At 46.3% G+C, this 23,188-nt stretch overlaps 1 protein-coding gene across 1 annotated transcript in view; it reads left to right on the plus strand.

Moving 5' to 3' along the window:
- The first annotated feature begins 660 nt into the window (after nucleotides 1–660).
- LOC124021792 (protein disulfide-isomerase-like) overlaps nucleotides 661–23,188 on the plus strand; it is a 55,925-nt gene continuing 33,397 nt past the window's right edge. The window contains exons 1-3 of the mRNA XM_046336913.1: nucleotides 661–910; nucleotides 12,919–13,119; nucleotides 13,334–13,467. Of these exons, the coding sequence (XP_046192869.1) occupies nucleotides 745–910; nucleotides 12,919–13,119; nucleotides 13,334–13,467 (501 nt within the window). The 5' untranslated portion in view covers nucleotides 661–744. The remainder of the gene's footprint in view (nucleotides 911–12,918; nucleotides 13,120–13,333; nucleotides 13,468–23,188) is intronic.

Here is a 23,188-nt window from a genome sequence, read left to right on the forward strand (position 1 = left end):
GACTACCCAGAGTTCCACTGCAGCGGTGTGTCTGCGGTCACCTTGCATTCCCATCAGCCTCTCTGGCTCATAAACACTGATTGTTAATACTCAGATATCAGCCGTGTGTGAGTGCAGAGTGCGGTGTGTTTGATATACTCATAGTGAGTTACAGCTGATAGGAGTGTGTTAGGTGGCTGTCGACACCTGTAGTGTATCTGTGCCAACTATGATAAAGAATTCTTAAAACTAACGGCTCAGCAGACACACACACACACACACACACACACACACACACACACACACACACACACACACACACACACACACACACACACACACACACACACACACACACACACACACACACACACACACACACACACACACACACACACACACACACACACACACACACACACACACACACACACACACACACACACAGACACCCATCTCACACACACACACAGACACCCATCTCACACACACAAGCGGAGAGGGGCCGTATTCAGCTGAATCAAAGTACACGTTTCTTATCAGCCCTACCTTACGTTCCCCTCAGCAGCACGCACACACACACACTACACACAGACACACACACACACACACACACTACACACAGACACACACACACACACACACCACACCCATCTCTCTCACACTACACACAGACACCCACAGTCCCCAGACCCAGACCTCCTCTGTGTGAGAGTCAGTTCCCAGACCTCCTCTGTGTGAGAGTCAGTTCCACTGTGAATCACTATGATGAGGACACTACTGCTGCTGTGTGTGACTTTCTGCTGTCTGAGCCTCTCTGTGGCCGGTGACAGCTCTACCTCTCTCCCGGAGGAGAACGGGGTTCTGCTGTTGAAGAAGGACAACTTTAACCGAGCTCTCAAACAAAACAAACAGCTGCTGGTGCACTTTTGTAAGTAACTCTAACCCCCTAACCTTTAACCCTGAGTACTGTAGCTAATACTAACCCTGAGTACTATAGCTAATACTAACCCTGAGTACTGTAGCTAATACTAACCCTCTAACCTTTAACCCTGAGTACTATAGCTAATACTAACCCTGAGTACTGTAGCTAATACTAACCCTGAGTACTGTAACTAATACTAACCCTGAGTACTATAGCTAATACCAACCCTGAGTACTATAGCTAATACTAACCCTGAGTACTGTAACTAATACTAACCCTGAGTTCTGTAACTAATACTAACCCTGAGTACTATAGCTAATACTAACCCTGAGTACTGTAGCTAATACTAACCCTGAGTACTATAGCTAATACTAACCCTGAGTACTGTAGCTAATACTAACCCTGAGTACTGTAGCTAATACTAACCCTCTAACCTTTAACCCTGAGTACTGTAGCTAATACTAACCCTGAGTACTATAGCTAATACTAACCCTCTAACCTTTAACCCTGAGTACTGTAGCTAATACTAACCCTGAGTACTGTAGCTAATACTAACCCTGAGTACTGTAGCTAATACTAACCCTCTAACCTTTAACCCTGAGTACTGTAGCTAATACTAACCCTGAGTACTGTAGCTAATACTAACCCTGAGTACTGTAGCTAATACTAACCCTGAGTACTGTAGCTAATACTAACCCTGAGTACTGTAGCTAATACTAACCCTCTAACCTTTAACCCTGAGTACTATAGCTAATACTAACCCTCTAACCTTTAACCCTGAGTACTGTAGCTAATACTAACCCTGAGTACTGTAGCTAATACTAACCCTGAGTACTGTAGCTAATACTAACCCTGAGTACTGTAGCTAATACTAACCCTCTAACCTTTAACCCTGAGTACTGTAGCTAATACTAACCCTGAGTTCTGTAGCTAATACTAACCCTGAGTACTGTAGCTAATACTAACCCTGAGTACTATAGCTAATACTAACCCTCTAACCTTTAACCCTGAGTACTGTAGCTAATACTAACCCTGAGTACTATAGCTAATACTAACCCTCTAACCTTTAACCCTGAGTACTGTAGCTAATACTAACCCTGAGTACTGTAGCTAATACTAACCCTGAGTACTGTAGCTAATACTAACCCTGAGTACTGTAGCTAATACTAACCCCCAAACCTTTAACCCTGAGTACTGTAGCTAATACTAACCCTGAGTACTGTAGCTAATACTAACCCTGAGTACTGTAGCTAATACTAACCCTGAGTACTGTAGCTAATACTAACCCTCTAACCTTTAACCCTGAGTACTGTAGCTAATACTAACCCTCTAACCTTTAACCCTGAGTACTGTAGCTAATACTAACCCTGAGTACTGTAGCTAATACTAACCCTGAGTACTGTAGCTAATACTAACCCTGAGTACTGTAGCTAATACTAACCCTCTAACCTTTAACCCTGAGTACTGTAGCTAATACTAACCCTGAGTACTGTAGCTAATACTAACCCTGAGTACTATAGCTAATACTAACCCTCTAACCTTTAACCCTGAGTACTGTAGCTAATACTAACCCTCTAACCTTTAACCCTGAGTACTGTAGCTAATACTAACCCTCTAACCTTTAACCCTGAGTACTGTAGCTAATACTAACCCTGAGTACTGTAGCTAATACTAACCCTGAGTACTGTAGCTAATACTAACCCTGAGTACTGTAGCTAATACTAACCCTCTAACCTTTAACCCTGAGTACTATAGCTAATACTAACCCTCTAACCTTTAACCCTGAGTACTGTAGCTAATACTAACCCTGAGTACTGTAGCTAATACTAACCCTGAGTACTGTAGCTAATACTAACCCTGAGTACTGTAGCTAATACTAACCCTCTAACCTTTAACCCTGAGTACTGTAGCTAATACTAACCCTCTAACCTTTAACCCTGAGTACTGTAGCTAATACTAACCCTCTAACCTTTAACCCTGAGTACTGTAGCTAATACTAACCCTCTAACCTTTAACCCTGAGTACTGTAGCTAATACTAACCCCCTAACCTTTAACCCTGAGTACTATAGCTAATACTAACCCCCTAACCTTTAACCCTGAGTACTGTAGCTAATACTAACCCTCTAACCTTTAACCCTGAGTACTGTAGCTAATACTAACCCTGAGTACTGTAGCTAATACTAACCCTGAGTACTGTAGCTAAAACTAACCCTGAGTACTGTAGCTAATACTAACCCTGAGTACTGTAGCTAATACTAACCCTGAGTACTGTAGCTAATACTAACCCTGAGTACTATAGCTAAAACTAACCCTGAGTACTATAGCTAATACTAACCCTCTAACCTTTAACCCTGAGTACTGTAGCTAATACTAACCCTGAGTACTGTAGCTAATACTAACCCTGAGTACTGTAGCTAATACTAACCCTGAGTACTATAGCTAATACTAACCCCCTAACCTTTAACCCTGAGTACTGTAGCTAATACTAACCCTGAGTACTGTAGCTAATACTAACCCTGAGTACTGTAGCTAATACTAACCCTGAGTACTGTAGCTAATACTAACCCTCTAACCTTTAACCCTGAGTACTATAGCTAATACTAACCCTCTAACCTTTAACCCTGAGTTCTGTAGCTAATACTAACCCCCTAACCTTTAACCCTGAGTACTGTAGCTAATACTAACCCTCTAACCTTTAACCCTGAGTTATGTAGCTAATACTAACCCTCTAACCTTTAACCCTGAGTACTGTAGCTAATGCTAACCCTGAGTACTGTAGCTAATACTAACCCCGAGTACTGTAGCTAATACTAACCCTGAGTACTGTAGCTAATACTAACCCTCTAACCTTTAACCCTGAGTACTGTAGCTAATACTAACCCTGAGTACTGTAGCTAATACTAACCCTCTAACCTTTAACCCTGAGTACTGTAGCTAATACTAACCCTCTAACCTTTAACCCTGAGTACTGTAGCTAATACTAACCCTCTAACCTTTAACCCTGAGTACTGTAGCTAATACTAACCCTCTAACCTTTAACCCTGAGTACTGTAGCTAATACTAACCCTGAGTACTGTAGCTAATACTAACCCTGAGTACTGTAGCTAATACTAACCCTGAGTACTGTAGCTAATACTAACCCTCTAACCTTTAACCCTGAGTACTGTAGCTAATACTAACCCTCTAACCTTTAACCCTGAGTACTGTAGCTAATACTAACCCTCTAACCTTTAACCCTGAGTACTGTAGCTAATACTAACCCCCTAACCTTTAACCCTGAGTACTATAGCTAATACTAACCCCCTAACCTTTAACCCTGAGTACTGTAGCTAATACTAACCCTCTATCCTTTAACCCTGAGTACTGTAGCTAATACTAACCCTGAGTACTGTAGCTAATACTAACCCTGAGTACTGTAGCTAAAACTAACCCTGAGTACTTTAGCTAATACTAACCCTGAGTACTGTAGCTAATACTAACCCTGAGTACTGTAGCTAATACTAACCCTGAGTACTATAGCTAAAACTAACCCTGAGTACTATAGCTAATACTAACCCTCTAACCTTTAACCCTGATTACTGTAGCTAATACTAACCCTGAGTACTGTAGCTAATACTAACCCTGAGTACTATAGCTAATACTAACCCCCTAACCTTTAACCTTGAGTACTGTAGCTAATACTAACCCTGAGTACTGTAGCTAATACTAACCCTGAGTACTGTAGCTAATACTAACCCTGAGTACTGTAGCTAATACTAACCCTCTAACCTTTAACCCTGAGTACTGTAGCTAATACTAACCCTCTAACCCTCTAACCTTTAACCCTGAGTACTATAGCTAATACTAACCCCCTAACCTTTAACCCTGAGTACTGTAGCTAATACTAACCCTGAGTACTGTAGCTAATACTAACCCTGAGTACTGTAGCTAATACTAACCCTCTAACCTTTAACCCTGAGTACTATAGATAATACTAACCCTCTAACCTTTAACCCTGAGTTATGTAGCTAATACTAACCCCCTAACCTTTAACCCTGAGTACTGTAGCTAATACTAACCCTCTAACCTTTAACCCTGAGTTATGTAGCTAATACTAACCCTCTAACCTTTAACCCTGAGTACTGTAGCTAATGCTAACCCTGAGTACTATAGCTAATACTAACCCTGAGTACTATAGCTAATACCAACCCTGAGTACTGTAGCTAATACTAACCCTGAGTACTATAGCTAATACTAACCCCCTAACCTTTAACCCTGAGTACTGTAGCTAATACTAACCCTGAGTACTGTAGCTAATACTAACCCCCTAACCTTTAACCCTGAGTACTGTAGCTAATACTAACCCTGAGTACTGTAGCTAATACTAACCCTCTAACCTTTAACCCTGAGTACTATAGCTAATACTAACCCTCTAACCTTTAACCCTGAGTTCTGTAGCTAATACTAACCCTGAGTACTGTAGCTAATACTAACCCTGAGTACTGTAGCTAATACTAACCCTCTAACCTTTAACCCTGAGTACTGTAGCTAATACTAACCCTCTAACCCTCTAACCTTTAACCCTGAGTACTATAGCTAATACTAACCCTCTAACCTTTAACCCTGAGTACTGTAGCTAATACTAACCCTCTAACCTTTAACCCTGAGTACTATAGCTAATACTAACCCTCTAACCTTTAACCCTGAGTTCTGTAGCTAATACTAACCCTGAGTACTGTAGCTAATACTAACCCTGAGTACTGTAGCTAATACTAACCCTCTAACCTTTAACCCTGAGTACTGTAGCTAATACTAACCCTCTAACCCTCTAACCTTTAACCCTGAGTACTGTAGCTAATACTAACCCTCTAACCTTTAACCCTGAGTACTATAGCTAATACTAACCCTCTAACCTTTAACCCTGAGTTCTGTAGCTAATACTAACCCTGAGTACTGTAACTAATACTAACCCTGAGTACTGTAGCTAATACTAACCCTCTAACCTTTAACCCTGAGTACTGTAGCTAATACTAACCCTGAGTACTATAGCTAATACTAACCCCCTAACCTTTAACCCTGAGTACTGTAGCTAATACTAACCCTGAGTACTGTAGCTAATACTAACCCTGAGTACTGTAGCTACTACTAACCCCCTAACCTTTAACCCTGAGTACTATAGCTAATACTAACCCTGAGTACTATAGCTAATACTAACCCTGAGTACTGTAGCTAATACTAACCCTGAGTACTGTAGCTAATACTAACCCTGAGTACTATAGCTAATACTAACCCTGAGTACTATAGCTAATACTAACCCTCTAACCTTTAACCCTGAGTACTATAGCTAATACTAACCCTGAGTACTATAGCTAATACTAACCCTGAGTACTGTAGCTAATACTAACCCTGAGTACTGTAGCTAATACTAACCCTGAGTACTGTAGCTAATACTAACCCTGAGTACTATAGCTAATACTAACCCTGAGTACTGTAGCTAATACTAACCCTGAGTACTGTAGCTAATACTAACCCTGAGTACTTTAGCTAATACTAACCCCCTAACCTTTAACCCTGAGTACTATAGCTAATACTAACCCTGAGCACTGTAGCTAATACTAACCCTGAGTACTGTAGCTAATACTAACCCCCTAACCTTTAACCCTGAGTACTATAGCTAATACTAACCCTCTAACCTTTAACCCTGAGTACTGTAGCTAATACTAACCCTGAGTACTGTAGCTAATACTAACCCTGAGTACTGTAGCTAATACTAACCCTGAGTACTATAGCTAATACTAACCCTCTAACCTTTAACCCTGAGTACTGTAGCTAATACTAACCCTCTAACCTTTAACCCTGAGTACTGTAGCTAATACTAACCCTGAGTACTGTAGCTAATACTAACCCTGAGTACTGTAGCTAATACTAACCCTCTAACCCTCTAACCTTTAACCCTGAGTACTGTAGCTAATACTAACCCTCTAACCTTTAACCCTGAGTACTGTAGCTAATACTAACCCTGAGTACTGTAGCTAATACTAACCCTGAGTACTGTAGCTAATGTAACCCTGAGTACTATATGTGTAACCGTGGTAGTGAGTGATGTAACCGTGGTAGTGAGTGATGTAACTATGGTAGTGAGTGATGTAACCGTGGTAGTGAGTGATGTAACCGTGGTAGTGAGTGATGTAACCGTGGTAGTGAGTGATGTAACCGTGGTAGTGAGTGATGTAACCGTGGTAGTGATGTGATGTAACCGTGGTAGTGAGGGATGTAACCGTGGTAGTGAGTGATGTAACCATGGAAAGATTATTTTTTTACCCTCTACACTCTTCAGCACTGGGTGGTTCTGTTCTGTGAGCTTGTGTGGCCTACCACTTCAAGGCTGAGCCGTTGTTGCTCCCAAATGCTTCCACTTCACAGGAACAGCACTAACAGTTGACCGGGGGGGTTATAGGGTTAGACCAGTTGACCAGCTCTAGCAGGACCGGGGGGTTAGGGTTAGACCAGTTGACCAGCTCTAGCAGGACCGGGGGGTTAGGGTTAGACCAGTTGACCAGCTCTAGCAGGACCGGGGGGGTTAGGGTTAGACCAGTTGACCAGCTCTAGCAGGACCGGGGGGGTTAGGGTTAGACCAGTTGACCAGCTCTAGCAGGACCGGGGGGGTTAGGGTTAGACCAGTTGACCAGCTCTAGCAGGACCGGGGGGGTTAGGGTTAGACCAGTTGACCAGCTCTAGCAGGACCGGGGGATTAGGTTAGACCAGTTGACCAGCTCTAGCAGGACCGGGGGTTAGGGTTAGACCAAATCAAATCAAATCAAATCAAATGTTATTTGTCACATACACATGGTTAGCAGATGTTAATGCGAGTGTAGCGAAATGCTTGTGCTTCTAGTTCCGACAATGCAGTGATAACCAACAAGTAATCTAACTAACAATTCCAAAACTACTGTCTTATACACAGTGTAAGGGGATAAGGAACATGTACATAAGGATATATGAATGAGTGATGGTACAGAGCAGCATACAGTAGATGGTATCGAGTACAGAAAATACATATGAGATGAGTGTGTAGACAAAGTAAACAAAGTGGCATAGTTAAAGTGGCTAGTGATACATGTGTTACATAAGGATGCAGTCGATGATGTAGAGTACAGTATATACATATGCATATGAGATGAATAATGTAGGGTAAGTAACATTATATAAGGTAGCATTGTTTAAAGTGGCTAGTGATATATTTACATAATTTCCCATCAATTCCCATTATTAAAATGGCTGGAGTTGGGTCAGTGTCAATGACAGTGTGTTGGCAGCAGCCACTCAGTGTTAGTGGTGGCTGTTTAACAGTCTGATGGCCTTGAGATAGAAGCTGTTTTTCAGTCTCTCGGTCCCAGCTTTGATGCACCTGTACTGACCTCGCCTTCTGGATGATAGCGGGGTGAACAGGCAGTGGTTCGGGTGGTTGATGTCCTTGATGATCTTTATGGCCTTCCTGTAACAACGGGTGGTGTAGGTGTCCTGGAGGGCAGGTAGTTTGCCCCCGGTGATGCATTGTGCAGTCCTCACTACCCTCTGGAGAGCCTTACGGTTGAGGGCGGAGCAGTTGCCGTACCAGGCGGTGATACAGCCCGCCAGGATGCTCTCGATTGTGCATCTGTAGAAGTTTGTGAGTGCTTTTGGTGACAAGCCGAATTTCTTCAGTCTCCTGAGGTTGAATAGGCGCTGCTGCGCCTTCTTCACGACGCTATCAGTGTGAGTGGACCAATTCAGTTTGTCTGTGATGTGTATGCCGAGGAACTTAAAACTAGCTACCCTCTCCACTACTGTTCCATCGATGTGGATAGGGGGGTGTTCCCTCTGCTGTTTCCTGAAGTCCACAATCATCTCCTTAGTTTTGTTGACGTTGAGTGTGAGGTTATTTTCCTGACACCACACTCCGAGGGCCCTCACCTCCTCCCTGCAGGACCGGGGGTTAGGCCGGCTCTAGCAGGACCGGGGGGTTAGGGTTAGACCAGTTGACCAGCTCTAGCAGGACCGGGGGTTAGGGTTAGACCAGTTGACCAGCTCTAGCAGGACCGGGGGGTTAGGGTTAGACCAGTTGACCAGCTCTAGCAGGACCGGGGGATTAGGGTTAGACCAGTTGACCAGCTCTAGCAGGACCGGGGGGTTAGGGTTAGACCAGTTGACCAGCTCTAGCAGGACCGGGGGGTTAGGGTTAGACCAGTTGACCAGCTCTAACAGGACCGGGGGGGTTTAGGGTTAGACCAGTTGATCAGCTCTAGCAGGACCGGGGGGTTAGGGTTAGACCAGTTGACCAGCTCTAGTAGGACCGGGGGGTTAGGGTTAGACCAGTTGACCAGCTCTAGCAGGACCGGGGGTTAGGGTTAGACCAGTTGACCAGCTCTAGCAGGACCGGGGGGTTAGGGTTAGACCAGTTGACCAGGGGGGTTAGGGCTAGACCAGTTGACCAGGGGGTTAGGGTTAGACCAGTTGACCAGGGGGTTAGGGTTAGACCAGTTGACCAGCTCTAGCAGGACCGGGGGGATTATAGGGTTAGACCAGTTGACCAGCTCTAGCAGGACCGGGGGGTTAGGGTTAGACCAGTTGACCAGGGGGGGGGGGTTAGGGTTAGACCAGTTGACCAGCTCTAGCAGGACCGGGGGGTTAGGGTTAGACCAGTTGAACAGCTCTAGCAGGACCGGGGGTTTAGGGTTAGGGTTACCAGTTGACCAGCTCTAGCAGGACTGGGGGGTTAGGGTTAGACCAGTTGACCAGCTCTAGCAGGACCGGGGGGTTAGGGTTAGACCAGTTGACCAGCTCTAGCAGGACCGGGGGGTTAGGGTTAGACCAGTTGACCAGCTCTAGCAGGACCGGGGGTTAGGGTTAGACCAGTTGACCAGCTCTAGCAGGATCGGGGGGTTAGGGTTAGACCAGTTGACCAGCTCTAGCAGGACCGGGGGGGGTTAGGGTTAGACCAGTTGACCGGGGGTTAGGGTTAGACCAGTTGACCAGCTCTAGCAGGACCGGGGGGTTAGGGTTAGACCAGTTGACCAGCTCTAGCAGGACCGGGGGGTTAGGGTTAGACCAGTTGACCAGGGGGGTTAGGGTTAGAACAGTTGACCGGGGGGGGTTAGGGTTAGACCAGTTGACCAGGGGGTTAGGGTTAGACCAGTTGACCAGGGGGTTAGGGTTAGAACAGTTGACCAGGGGGTTAGGGTTTGACCAGTTGACCAGGGGGTTAGGGTTAGACCAGTTGACCAGGGGGGTTAGGGTTAGACCAGTTGACCAGGGGGGTTAGGGTTAGACCAGTTGACCAGCTCTAGCAGGGCAGAAATGTGACGGACTTGTTGGAAAGGTGGCATCCTATGACATTGCCACGTTGAAAGTCACTGAGCTCCATTCTACTGCCAATGTTTGTCTATGGAGATTACGTGGCTGTGTGCGGAAATACACTAATCCACTAATTTGAAGGGGTGTCCAGATACTCTTGTATATATATTGTATCTGGGGACTTAGTAGTAGTTATATGGGGTCATAGTAGTAGTTATATGGGGTCATAGTAGTAGTTATATGGGGTCATAGTAGTAGTTATATGGGGTCATAGTAGTAGTTATATGGGGTCATAGTAGTAGTTATATGGGGTCATAGTAGTAGTTATATGGGGTCATAGTAGTAGTTATATGGGGTCATAGTAGTAGTTATATGGGGTCATAGTAGTAGTTATATGGGGTCATAGTAGTAGTTATATGGGGTCATAGTAGTAGTTATATGGGGTCATAGTAGTAGTTATATGGGGTCATAGTAGTAGTTATATGGGGTCATAGTAGTAGTTATATGGGGTCATAGTAGTAGTTATATGGGGTCATAGTAGTAATTATATGGGGTCATAGTAGTAGTTATATGGGGTCATAGTAGTAGTTATATGGGGTCATAGTAGTAGTTATATGGGGTCATAGTAGTAGTTATATGGGGTCATAGTAGTAGTTATATGGGGTCATAGTAGTAGTTATATGGGGTCATAGTAGTAGTTATATGGGGTCATAGTAGTAGTTATATGGGGTCATAGTAGTAGTTATATGGGGTCATAGTAGTAGTTATATGGGGTCATAGTAGTAGTTATATGGGGTCATAGTAGTAATTATATGGGGTCATAGTAGTAGTTATATGGGGTCATAGTAGTAGTTATATGGGGTCATAGTAGTAGTTATATGGGGTCATAGTAGTAGTTATATGGGGTCATAGTAGTAGTTATATATTTTTTTAAAATTTTATTTCACCTTTATTTAACCAGGTAGGCTAGTTGAGAACAAGTTCTCATTTACATATATATATATATATGCCATTTAGCAGACGCTTTTATCCAAAGCGACTTACAGTCATGTGTGCATACATTCTACGTATGGGTGGTCCCGGGGATCGACACAAACAACAATAGAGTTACACATGGAATAAACAAACATACAGTCAATAATACAGTAGAAAAAATTAAACAGAGATACTGGGGTGCAAAGGAGCAAGATAAATGAATAAATACAGTATGGGGATGAGGTAGTTGGATGGGCTATTTACATATGGGCTATGTACAGGTACAGTGATCTGTAAGCTGCTCTGACAGCTGGTGCTTAAAGCTAGTGAGGGACATGTGAGTCTCCAGCTTCAGAGATTTTTGCAATTCGTTCCAGTCATGGGCAGCAGAGAACTGGAAGGAAAGGAGGCCAAAGGAGGAATTGGCTTTGGGGGTGACCAGTGAGATATACCTGCTGGAGCGCGTGCTATGGGTGGGTGCTGCTATGGTGACCAGTGAGCTGAGATAAGGCGGGGCTTTACCTAGCAGAGACTTATAGATGACCTGGAGCTAGTGGGTTTGGCGACGAGTATGAAGCGAGGGCCACCCAACGAAAGCGTGTGTGTGTGTAATGTGTGTGTGTATAATGTGTGTGTGTGTAATGTGTGTGTAATGTGTGTGTAATGTGTGTACAATGTGTGTGTAATGTGTGTGTGTGTAATATGTGAGTGTGTAATGTGTGTGTGTGTAATATGTGTGTGTGTAATGTCTGTGTGTAGAATGTGTGTGTGTGTGTAATGTGTATGTAAAGTGTGTGTGTGTGTGTGTGTAATGTGTATGTGTGTAATGTGTATGTGTGTAATGTGTGTGTGTGTAATATGTGTGTGTGTAATGTCTGTGTGTAGAATGTGTGTGTGTGTGTAATGTGTATGTAAAGTGTGTGTGTGTGTGTGTGTAATGTGTATGTGTGTAATGTGTATGTGTAATGTGTGTACAATGTGTGTGTAATGTGTGTGTGTGTAATATGTGAGTGTGTAATGTGTGTGTGTGTAATATGTGTGTGTGTAATGTCTGTGTGTAGAATGTGTGTGTGTGTGTAATGTGTATGTAAAGTGTGTGTGTGTGTGTGTGTAATGTGTATGTGTGTAATGTGTGTGTGTAATGTGTGTACAATGTGTGTGTGTAATATGTATGTAATGTGTGTGTGTGTGTGTAATGTGCGTGTCTAATGTGTGTGTAATGTGCGTGTGTAATGTGTGTGTAATGTGTGTGTGTGTAATGTGTGTGTGATGTGTGTGTGTGATGTGTGTGTGTGATGTGTGTGTGTAATGTGCGTGTGATGTGTGTGTGTGTAATGTGCGTGTGTGTAATGTGTGTGTAATGTGTGTGTAATGTGTGTGTGTGTAATGTGTGTGTAATGTGTGTGTAATGTGTGTGTAATGTGTGTGTGTGTGTAATGTGTGTGTGTGTGTGTAGTCGCTCCTCTCTCTGGGCATTCCCAGTAGTGTGTGTGTAATGTGTGTGTAATGTGTGTGTAATGTGTGTGTAATGTGTGTGTAATGTGTGTGTGTGTAATGTGTGTGTGTGTGTAATGTGTGTGTAATGTGTGTGTGATGTGTGTGTAATGTGTGTGTAATGTGTGTGTGTGTAATGTGTGTGTGATGTGTGTGTGATGTGTGTGTGTGTGTGTAATGTGTGTGTAATGTGTGTGTGTGATGTGTGTGTGTAATGTGTGTGTGTGTGTAGTCGCTCCTCTCTCTGGGGATTCCCAGCGGCTGGCGTTGGCGTTCCGTGGAGCCGCGGAGCAGCTGATTGGTTCGGAGGTGAAACTGGGCGTAGTCGACGTCTCCAAGGAAACCAATCTGACCAAGGAACTGAACGCCACGACTCCACCCCCTCTACGGCTCTACCTATCAGGAGACAGACACAACCCTGTACCCTGCCCAGGTACACACACACACACACACACACACACACACACACACACACACACACACACACACACACACACACACACACACACACACACACACACACACACACACACACACACACACACACACACACACACACACACTACTGGGAATCCCCAGAGAGAGGAGCGACTACACACACACACATTACACACACATTACACACACACACAATCTCTCTCTCTCAGTTTTCCAGAGTTCGGCCTCCATCGTAACGTGGCTAAAGAGGAGGGCGGGGCCTAGCGCTGACATCATCACTGACCTGAACCAATCAGATCGCTTCGTCGCCTCAGAGGAGCTGGTTGTTCTCGGACTGTTTAAGGTGACATCCCCTTCCTGTTGGGCCTGTAGTACTTCCTGTCCTGTACCTGTGATGTGTGTGTGACCTCAACAACCCCTAGCGGACGACCCTAGAGGAGATCAGAGGGACGGACACACAGACAGTCAGTCCCTCTGATCCAGACTGGAGTAGTGGAGCTCAGAGGGACGGACACACAGACAGTCAGTCCCTCTGATCCAGACTGGAGTAGTGGAGCTCAGAGGGACGGACACACAGACAGTCAGTCCCTCTGATCCAGACTGGAGTAGTGGAGCTCAGAGGGACGGACACACAGACAGTCAGTCCCTCTGATCTAGACTGGAGTAGTGGAGCTCAGAGGGACGGACACACAGACAGTCAGTCCCTCTGATCTAGACTGGAGTAGTGGAGCTCAGAGGGACGGACACACAGAGAGTCAGTACCTCTGATCCAGACTGGAGTAGTGGAGATCAGAGGGACGGACACACAGACAGTCAGTCCCTCTGATCCAGACTGGAGTAGTGGAGCTCAGAGGGACGGACACACAGACAGTCAGTCCCTCTGATCCAGACTGGAGTAGTGGAGATCAGAGGGACGGACACACAGACAGTCAGTCCCTCTGATCCAGACTGGAGTAGTGGAGCTCAGAGGGACGGACACACAGACAGTCAGTCCCTCTGATCCAGACTGGAGTAGTGGAGATCAGAGGGACGGACACACAGACAGTCAGTCCCTCTGATCCAGACTGGAGTAGTGGAGCTCAGAGGGACGGACACACAGACAGTCAGTCCCTCTGATCCAGACTGGAGTAGTGGAGCTCAGAGGGACGGACACACAGACAATCAGATACAGACTGGAGTAGTGGAGCTCAGAGGGACGGACACACAGACAGTCAGTCCCTCTGATCCAGACTGGAGTAGTGGAGCTCAGAGGGACGGACACACAGACAGTCAGTCCCTCTGATCCAGACTGGAGTAGTGGAGCTCAGAGGGACGGACACACAGACAATCAGATACAGACTGGAGTAGTGGAGCTCAGAGGGACGGACACACAGACAGTCAGTCCCTCTGATCCAGACTGGAGTAGTGGAGCTCAGAGGGACGGACACACAGACAGTCAGTCCCTCTGATCCAGACTGGAGTAGTGGAGCTCAGAGGGACGGACACACAGACAGTCAGTCCCTCTGATCCAGACTGGAGTAGTGGAGCTCAGAGGGACGGACACACAGACAGTCAGTCCCTCTGATCCAGACTGGAGTAGTGGAGATCAGAGGGACGGACACACAGACAGTCAGTCCCTCTGATACAGACTGGAGTAGTGGAGCTCAGAGGGACGGACACACAGACAGTCAGTCCCTCTGATCCAGACTGGAGTAGTGGAGCTCAGAGGGACGGACTCACAGACAGTCAGTCCCTCTGATCCAGACTGGAGTAGTGGAGCTCAGAGGGACGGACACACAGACAGTCAGTCCCTCTGATCCAGACTGGAGTAGTGGAGCTCAGAGGGACGGACACACAGACAGTCAGTCCCTCTGATCCAGACTGGAGTAGTGGAGCTCAGAGGGACGGACACACAGACAGTCAGTCCCTCTGATCCAGACTGGAGTAGTGGAGCTCAGAGGGACGGACACACAGACAGTCAGTCCCTCTGATCCAGACTGGAGTAGTGGAGCTCAGAGGGACGGACACACAGACAGTCAGTCCCTCTGATCCAGACTGGAGTAGTGGAGCTCAGAGGGACGGACACACAGACAGTCAGTCCCTCTGATCCAGACTGGAGTAGTGGAGCTCAGAGGGACGGACACACAGACAGTCAGTCCCTCTGATCCAGACTGGAGTAGTGGAGATCAGAGGGACGGACACACAGACAGTCAGTCCCTCTGATACAGACTGGAGTAGTGGAGCTCAGAGGGACGGACACACAGACAGTCAGTCCCTCTGATCCAGACTGGAGTAGTGGAGCTCAGAGGGACGGACACACAGACAGTCAGTCCCTCTGATCCAGACTGGAGTAGTGGAGCTCAGAGGGACGGACACACAGACAGTCAGTCCCTCTGATCCAGACTGGAGTAGTGGAGCTCAGAGGGACGGACACACAGACAGTCAGTCCCTCTGATCCAGACTGGAGTAGTGGAGCTCAGAGGGACGGACACACAGACAGTCAGTCCCTCTGATCCAGACTGGAGTAGTGGAGCTCAGAGGGACGGACACACAGACAGTCAGTCCCTCTGATCCAGACTGGAGTAGTGGAGCTCAGAGGGACAGACACACAGACAGTCAGTCCCTCTGATCCAAACTGGAGTAGTGGAGCTCAGAGGGACAGACACACAGACAGTCAGTCCCTCTGATACAGACTGGAGTAGTGGAGCTCAGAGGGACTGACACACAGACAGTCAGTCCCTCTGATACAGACTGGAGTAGTGGAGCTCAGAGGGACGGACACACAGACAGTCAGTCCCTCTGATACAGACTGGAGTAGTGGAGCTCAGAGGGACAGACACACAGACAGTCAGTCCCTCTGATCCAGACTGGAGTAGTGGAGCTCAGAGGGACGGACACACAGACAGTCAGTCCCTCTGATCCAGACTGGAGTAGTGGAGCTCAGAGGGACGGACACACAGACAGTCAGTCCCTCTGATCCAGACTGGAGTAGTGGAGCTCAGAGGGACGACACACAGACAGTCAGTCCCTCTGATCCAGACTGGAGTAGTGGAGCTCAGAGGGACAGACACACAGACACACTGTCCCTCTGATCCAAACTGGAGTAGTGGAGCTCAGAGGGACAGACACACAGACAGTCAGTCCCTCTGATACAGACTGGAGTAGTGGAGCTCAGAGGGACTGACACCAGACAGTCAGTCCCTCTGATATAGACTGGAGTAGTGGAGCTCAGAGGGACCCTACACCTTCAGTCAGTCCCTCTGATACAGACTGGAGTAGTGGAGCTCAGAGGGACAGACCCAGAAGTCAGTCCCTCTGATCCAGACTGGAGTAGTGGAGCTCAGAGGGACAGACACACAGGTCAGTCCCCTGATCCAGACTGGAGTTTGGAGCTCAGAGGGACGGACACACAACACACTGTTCTACATTTGCAGAATAGACGCTTTGGGTTAGTTTAACCCTAACCCTAACCTTCGGTTTAGTTGAACCCTAACCCTAACCTTCGGTTTAGTTTAACCCTAACCCTAACCTTCGGTTTAGTTTAACCCTAACCCCAACCTTCGGTTCAGTTTAACCCTAACCCTAACCTTCGGTTTTGTTTAACCCTAACCTTCGGTTCAGTTTAACCCTAACCCTAACCTTCGGTTTAGTTTAACCCTAACCCTAACCTTAGGTTCAGTTTTAACCCTAACCTTCGGTTTAGTTTAACCCTAACCCTAGGTTCAGTTTAACCCTAACCTTCGGTTTAGTTGAACCCTAACCCTAACCTTCGGTTTAGTTTAACCCTAACCCTAACCTTCGGTTTAGTTTAACCCTAACCCTAACCTTCGGTTTAGTTTAACCCTAACCCTAACCTTCGGTTTAGTTTAACCCTAACCCTAACCTTCGGTTTAGTTTAACCCTAACCCTAACCTTCGGTTTAGTTTAACCCTAACCTTCGGTTTAGTTTAACCCTAACCTTCGGTTTAGTTTAACCCTAACCTTAGGTTTAGTTGAACCCTAACCCTAACCTTCGGTTTAGTTTAACCCTAACCCTAACCTTCGGTTTAGTTTAACCCTAACCCTAACCTTCGGTTTAGTTTAACCCTAACTCTTTATTGAAAAGCATCCCATGCTTTCCATTGCTACCAGTTTTTTTCTCTACTCTAATAATTAAGGGCATCGTTTTAAATTTACAGTTACAACTGGATCATAGTTTAGTTGGAGCTGCACAACTGAGTCCTTAAAGGGGAAATGACGTCTTAAAGGGGAAATGACGTCTTAAAGGGGAAATGACGTCTTAAAGGGAAACTGACGTCTTAAAGGGGAAACAACGTCTTAAAAGGGCAACGACGTCTTAAAGGGGAAACGACGTCTTAAAAGGGCAATGACGTCTTAACGGGGAAATAACGTCTTAAAGGGGAAATGACGTCTTAAAGGGGAAATGACGTCTTAAAGGGGAAATGACGTCTTAAAGGGAAACCGACGTCTTAAAGGGAAACCGACGTCTTAAAGGGGAAACGACGTCTTAAAGGGGAAACAACGTCTTAAAAGGGCAACGACGTCTTAAAGGGGAAACGACGTCTTAAAAGGGCAATGACGTCTTAACGGGGAAATAACGTCTTAAAGGGGAAATAACGTCTTAAAGGGGAAATGACGTCTTAAAGGGGAAATGACGTCTTAAAGGGGAAATGACGTCTTAAAGGGGAAATGATGTCTTAAAGGGAAACTGACGTCTTAAAGGGGAAACAACGTCTTAAAAGGGCAACGACGTCTTAAAGGGGAAACGACGTCTTAAAAGGGCAATGACGTCTTAAAGGGGAAATAACGTCTTAAAGGGGAAATGACGTCTTAAAGGGGAAATGACGTCTTAAAGGGGAAATGACGTCTTAAAGGGAAACCGACGTCTTAAAGGGAAACCGACGTCTTAAAGGGGAAACGACGTCTTAAAGGGGAAACAACGTCTTAAAAGGGCAACGACGTCTTAAAAGGGAAATGACGTCTTAAAAGGGCAATAACGTCTTAACGGGGAAATAACGTCTTAAAGGGGAAATAACGTCTTAAAGGGGAAATGACGTCTTAAAGGGGAAATGACGTCTTAAAGGGGAAATGACGTCTTAAAAGGGCAACGACAGACTTTGTAATATAGAATCCAATAATGTATTTTTGGATTGAATAATAAATCATAATTAACATGAACTGTTTATAATAATAATCATTATTATGAAAAACAATCAGGACGAATGGGGTAAATGCAGATAGATAAACCCCCATGCTTCAGAATTAGTATTATAGCAAGGATGCTGTAGCAGTTGGGCAACAGGCAACAGGTGATAATGCTGCAAAAGTCAGGCGGAGGAGAAGGTACTGCTCTGTTTCAGCTGGTATGGTCAGTCTAGCTGTCTGGAGGAGAAGGTACTGCTCTGTTTCAGCTGGTATGGTCAGTCTAGCTGTCTGGAGGAGAAGGTACTGCTCTGTTTCAGCTGGTATGGTCAGTCTAGCTGTCTGGAGGAGAAGGTACTGCTCTGTTTCAGCTGGTATGGTCAGTCTAGCTGTCTGGAGGAGAAGGTACTGCTCTGTTTCAGCTGGTATGGTCAGTCTAGCTGTCTGGAGGAGAAGGTACTGCTCTGTTTCAGCTGGTATGGTCAGTCTAGCTGTATGGAGGAGAAGGTACTGCTCTGTTTCAGCTGGTATGGTCAGTCTAGCTGTCTGGAGGAGAAGGTACTGCTCTGTTTCAGCTGGTATGGTCAGTCTAGCTGTCTGGAGGAGAAGGTACTGCTCTGTTTCAGCTGGTATGGTCAGTCTAGCTGTATGGAGGAGAAGGTACTGCTCTGTTTCAGCTGGTATGGTCAGTCTAGCTGTCTGGAGGAGAAGGTACTGCTCTGTTTCAGCTGGTATGGTCAGTCTAGCTGTATGGAGGAGAAGGTACTGCTCTGTTTCAGCTGGTATGGTCAGTCTAGCTGTATGGAGGAGAAGGTACTGCTCTGTTTCAGCTGGTATGGTCAGTCTAGCTGTCTGGAGGAGAAGGTACTGCTCTGTTTCAGCTGGTATGGTCAGTCTAGCTGTATGGAGAAGGTACTGCTCTGTTTCAGCTGGTATGGTCAGTCTAGCTGTATGGAGGAGAAGGTACTGCTCTGTTTCAGCTGGTATGGTCAGTCTAGCTGTATGGAGGAGAAGGTACTGCTCTGTTTCAGCTGGTATGGTCAGTCTAGCTGTCTGGAGAAGGTACTGCTCTGTTTCAGCTGGTATGGTCAGTCTAGCTGTATGGAGGAGAAGGTACTGCTCTGTTTCAGCTGGTATGGTCAGTCTAGCTGTATGGAGAAGGTACTGCTCTGTTTCAGCTGGTATGGTCAGTCTAGCTGTCTGGAGGAGAAGGTACTGCTCTGTTTCAACTGGTATGGTCAGTCTAGCTGTCTGGAGAAGGTACTGCTCTGTTTCAGCTGGTATGGTCAGTCTAGCTGTATGGAGGAGAAGGTACTGCTCTGTTTCAGCTGGTATGGTCAGTCTAGCTGTATGGAGGAGAAGGTACTGCTCTGTTTCAGCTGGTATGGTCAGTCTAGCTGTATGGAGAAGGTACTGCTCTGTTTCAGCTGGTATGGTCAGTCTAGCTGTATGGAGAAGGTACTGCTCTGTTTCAGCTGGTATGGTCAGTCTAGCTGTCTGGAGGAGAAGGTACTGCTCTGTTTCAGCTGGTATGGTCAGTCTAGCTGTAAGGAGGAGAAGGTACTGCTCTGTTTCAGCTGGTATGGTCAGTCTAGCTGTCTGGAGAAGGTACTGCTCTGTTTCAGCTGGTATGGTCAGTCTAGCTGTCTGGAGGAGAAGGTACTGCTCTGTTTCAGCTGGTATGGTCAGTCTAGCTGTCTGGAGAAGGTACTGCTCTGTTTCAGCTGTTATGGTCAGTCTAGCTGTCTGGAGGAGAGGTACTGCTCTGTTTCAGCTGGTATGGTCAGTCTAGCTGTCTGGAGGAGAAGGTACTGCTCTGTTTCAGCTGGTATGGTCAGTCTAGCTGTCTGGAGAAGGTACTGCTCTGTTTCAGCTGGTATGGTCAGTCTAGCTGTATGGAGGAGAAGGTACTGCTCTGTTTCAGCTGTTATGGTCAGTCTAGCTGTCTGGAGGAGAAGGTACTGCTCTGTTTCAGCTGGTATGGTCAGTCTAGCTGTCTGGAGGAGAAGGTACTGCTCTGTTTCAGCTGGTATGGTCAGTCTAGCTGTCTGGAGGAGAAGGTACTGCTCTGTTTCAGCTGGTATGGTCAGTCTAGCTGTATGGAGAAGGTACTGCTCTGTTTCAGCTGGTATGGTCAGTCTAGCTGTATGGAGGAGAAGGTACTGCTCTGTTTCAGCTGGTATGGTCAGTCTAGCTGTCTGGAGGAGAAGGTACTGCTCTGTTTCAGCTGTTATGGTCAGTCTAGCTGTATGGAGGAGAAGGTACTGCTCTGTTTCAGCTGGTATGGTCAGTCTAGCTGTATGGAGAAGGTACTGCTCTGTTTCAGCTGGTATGGTCAGTCTAGCTGTATGGAGGAGAAGGTACTGCTCTGTTTCAGCTGGTATGGTCAGTCTAGCTGTATGGAGGAGAAGGTACTGCTCTGTTTCAGCTGGTATGGTCAGTCTAGCTGTCTGGAGAAGGTACTGCTCTGTTTCAGCTGGTATGGTCAGTCTAGCTGTATGGAGGAGAAGGTACTGCTCTGTTTCAGCTGGTATGGTCAGTCTAGCTGTCTGGAGGAGAAGGTACTGCTCTGTTTCAGCTGGTATGGTCAGTCTAGCTGTATGGAGGAGAAGGTACTGCTCTGTTTCAGCTGGTATGGTCAGTCTAGCTGTATGGAGGAGAAGGTACTGCTCTGTTTCAGCTGTTATGGTCAGTCTAGCTGTATGGAGAAGGTACTGCTCTGTTTCAGCTGTTATGGTCAGTCTAGCTGTCTGGAGAAGGTACTGCTCTGTTTCAGCTGGTATGGTCAGTCTAGCTGTATGGAGAAGGTACTGCTCTGTTTCAGCTGTTATGATCAGTCTAGCTGTCTGGAGGAGAAGGTACTGCTCTGTTTCAGCTGGTATGGTCAGTCTAGCTGTATGGAGGAGAAGGTACTGCTCTGTTTCAGCTGGTATGGTCAGTCTAGCTGTATGGAGAAGGTACTGCTCTGTTTCAGCTGTTATGGTCAGTCTAGCTGTCTGGAGAAGGTACTGCTCTGTTTCAGTGGAGCGTCCCTACCTCCCTCCAGACAGTATTTGAAACGTTTCTGTGTTTGTGTTTGTCTAGGACGTGGAGCGTCCCTACCTCCCTCCAGACAGTATTTGAAACGTTTCTGTGTTTGTCTAGGACGTGGAGCGTCTCTACCTCCCTCCAGACAGTATTTGAAACGTTTCTGTGTCTGTGTTTGTCTAGGACGTGGAGCGTCTCTACCTCCCTCCAGACAGTATTTGAAACGTTTCTGTGTTTGTCTAGGACGTGGAGCGTCCCTACCTCCCTCCAGACAGTGTTTGAAACGTTTCTGTGTTTGTCTAGGACGTGGAGCGTCTCTACCTCCCTCCAGACAGTATTTGAAACGTTTCTGTGTCTGTGTTTGTCTAGGATGTGGAGCGTCTCTACCTCCCTCCAGACAGTATTTGAAACGTTTCTGTGTTTGTCTAGGACGTGGAGCGTCTCTACCTCCCTCCAGACAGTATTTGAAACGTTTCTGTGTCTGTGTTTGTCTAGGACGTGGAGCGTCTCTACCTCCCTCCAGACAGTATTTGAAACGTTTCTGTGTTTATCTAGGACGTGGAGCATCCCTACCTCCCTCCAGACAGTATTTGAAACGTTTCTGTGTCTGTGTTTGTCTAGGACGTGGAGCGTCTCTACCTCCCTCCAGACAGTATTTGAAACGTTTCTGTGTCTGTGTTTGTCTAGGACGTGGAGCGTCCCTACCTCCTTCCAGACAGTATTTGAAACGTTTCTGTGTCTGTGTTTGTCTAGGACGTGGAGCGTCCCTACCTCCTTCCAGACAGTATTTGAAACGTTTCTGTGTTTGTCTAGGACGTGGAGCGTCTCTACCTCCCTCCAGACAGTATTTGAAACGTTTCTGTGTCTGTGTTTGTCTAGGACGTGGAGCGTCTCTACCTCCCTCCAGACAGTATTTGAAACGTTTCTGTGTCTGTGTTTGTCTAGGACGTGGAGCGTCTCTACCTCCTTCCAGACAGTATTTGAAACGTTTCTGTGTCTGTGTTTGTCTAGGACGTGGAGCGTCTCTACCTCCCTCCAGACAGTATTTGAAACGTTTCTGTGTTTGTTGTCTAGGACGTGGAGCGTCTCTACCTCCCTCCAGACAGTATTTGAAACGTTTCTGTGTTTGTCTAGGACGTGGAGCGTCCCTACCTCCCTCCAGACAGTATTTGAAACGTTTCTGTGTTTGTCTAGGACGTGGAGCGTCTCTACCTCCCTCCAGACAGTATTTGAAACGTTTCTGTGTCTGTGTTTGTCTAGGACGTGGAGCGTCTCTACCTCCCTCCAGACAGTATTTGAAACGTTTCTGTGTCTGTGTTTGTCTAGGATGTGGAGCGTCTCTACCTCCCTCCAGACAGTATTTGAAACGTTTCTGTGTTTGTCTAGGACGTGGAGCGTCTCTACCTCCCTCCAGACAGTATTTGAAACGTTTCTGTGTCTGTGTTTGTCTAGGACGTGGAGCGTCTCTACCTCCCTCCAGACAGTATTTGAAACGTTTCTGTGTCTGTGTTTGTCTAGGATGTGGAGCGTCTCTACCTCCCTCCAGACAGTATTTGAAACGTTTCTGTGTTTGTCTAGGACGTGGAGCGTCTCTACCTCCCTCCAGACAGTATTTGAAACGTTTCTGTGTCTGTGTTTGTCTAGGACGTGGAGCGTCTCTACCTCCCTCCAGACAGTATTTGAAACGTTTCTGTGTTTGTCTAGGACGTGGAGCGTCTCTACCTCCCTCCAGACAGTATTTGAAACGTTTCTGTGTTTGTCTAGGACGTGGAGCGTCTCTACCTCCCTCCAGACAGTATTTGAAACGTTTCTGTGTTTGTCTAGGACGTGGAGCGTCCCTACCTCCCTCCAGACAGTATTTGAAACGTTTCTGTGTTTGTCTAGGACGTGGAGCGTCCCTACCTCCCTCCAGACAG

This window comes from Oncorhynchus gorbuscha, unplaced genomic scaffold, assembly GCF_021184085.1.
Source record: "Oncorhynchus gorbuscha isolate QuinsamMale2020 ecotype Even-year unplaced genomic scaffold, OgorEven_v1.0 Un_scaffold_1211, whole genome shotgun sequence".
Taxonomy (NCBI): Eukaryota; Metazoa; Chordata; class Actinopteri; order Salmoniformes; family Salmonidae; genus Oncorhynchus; species Oncorhynchus gorbuscha.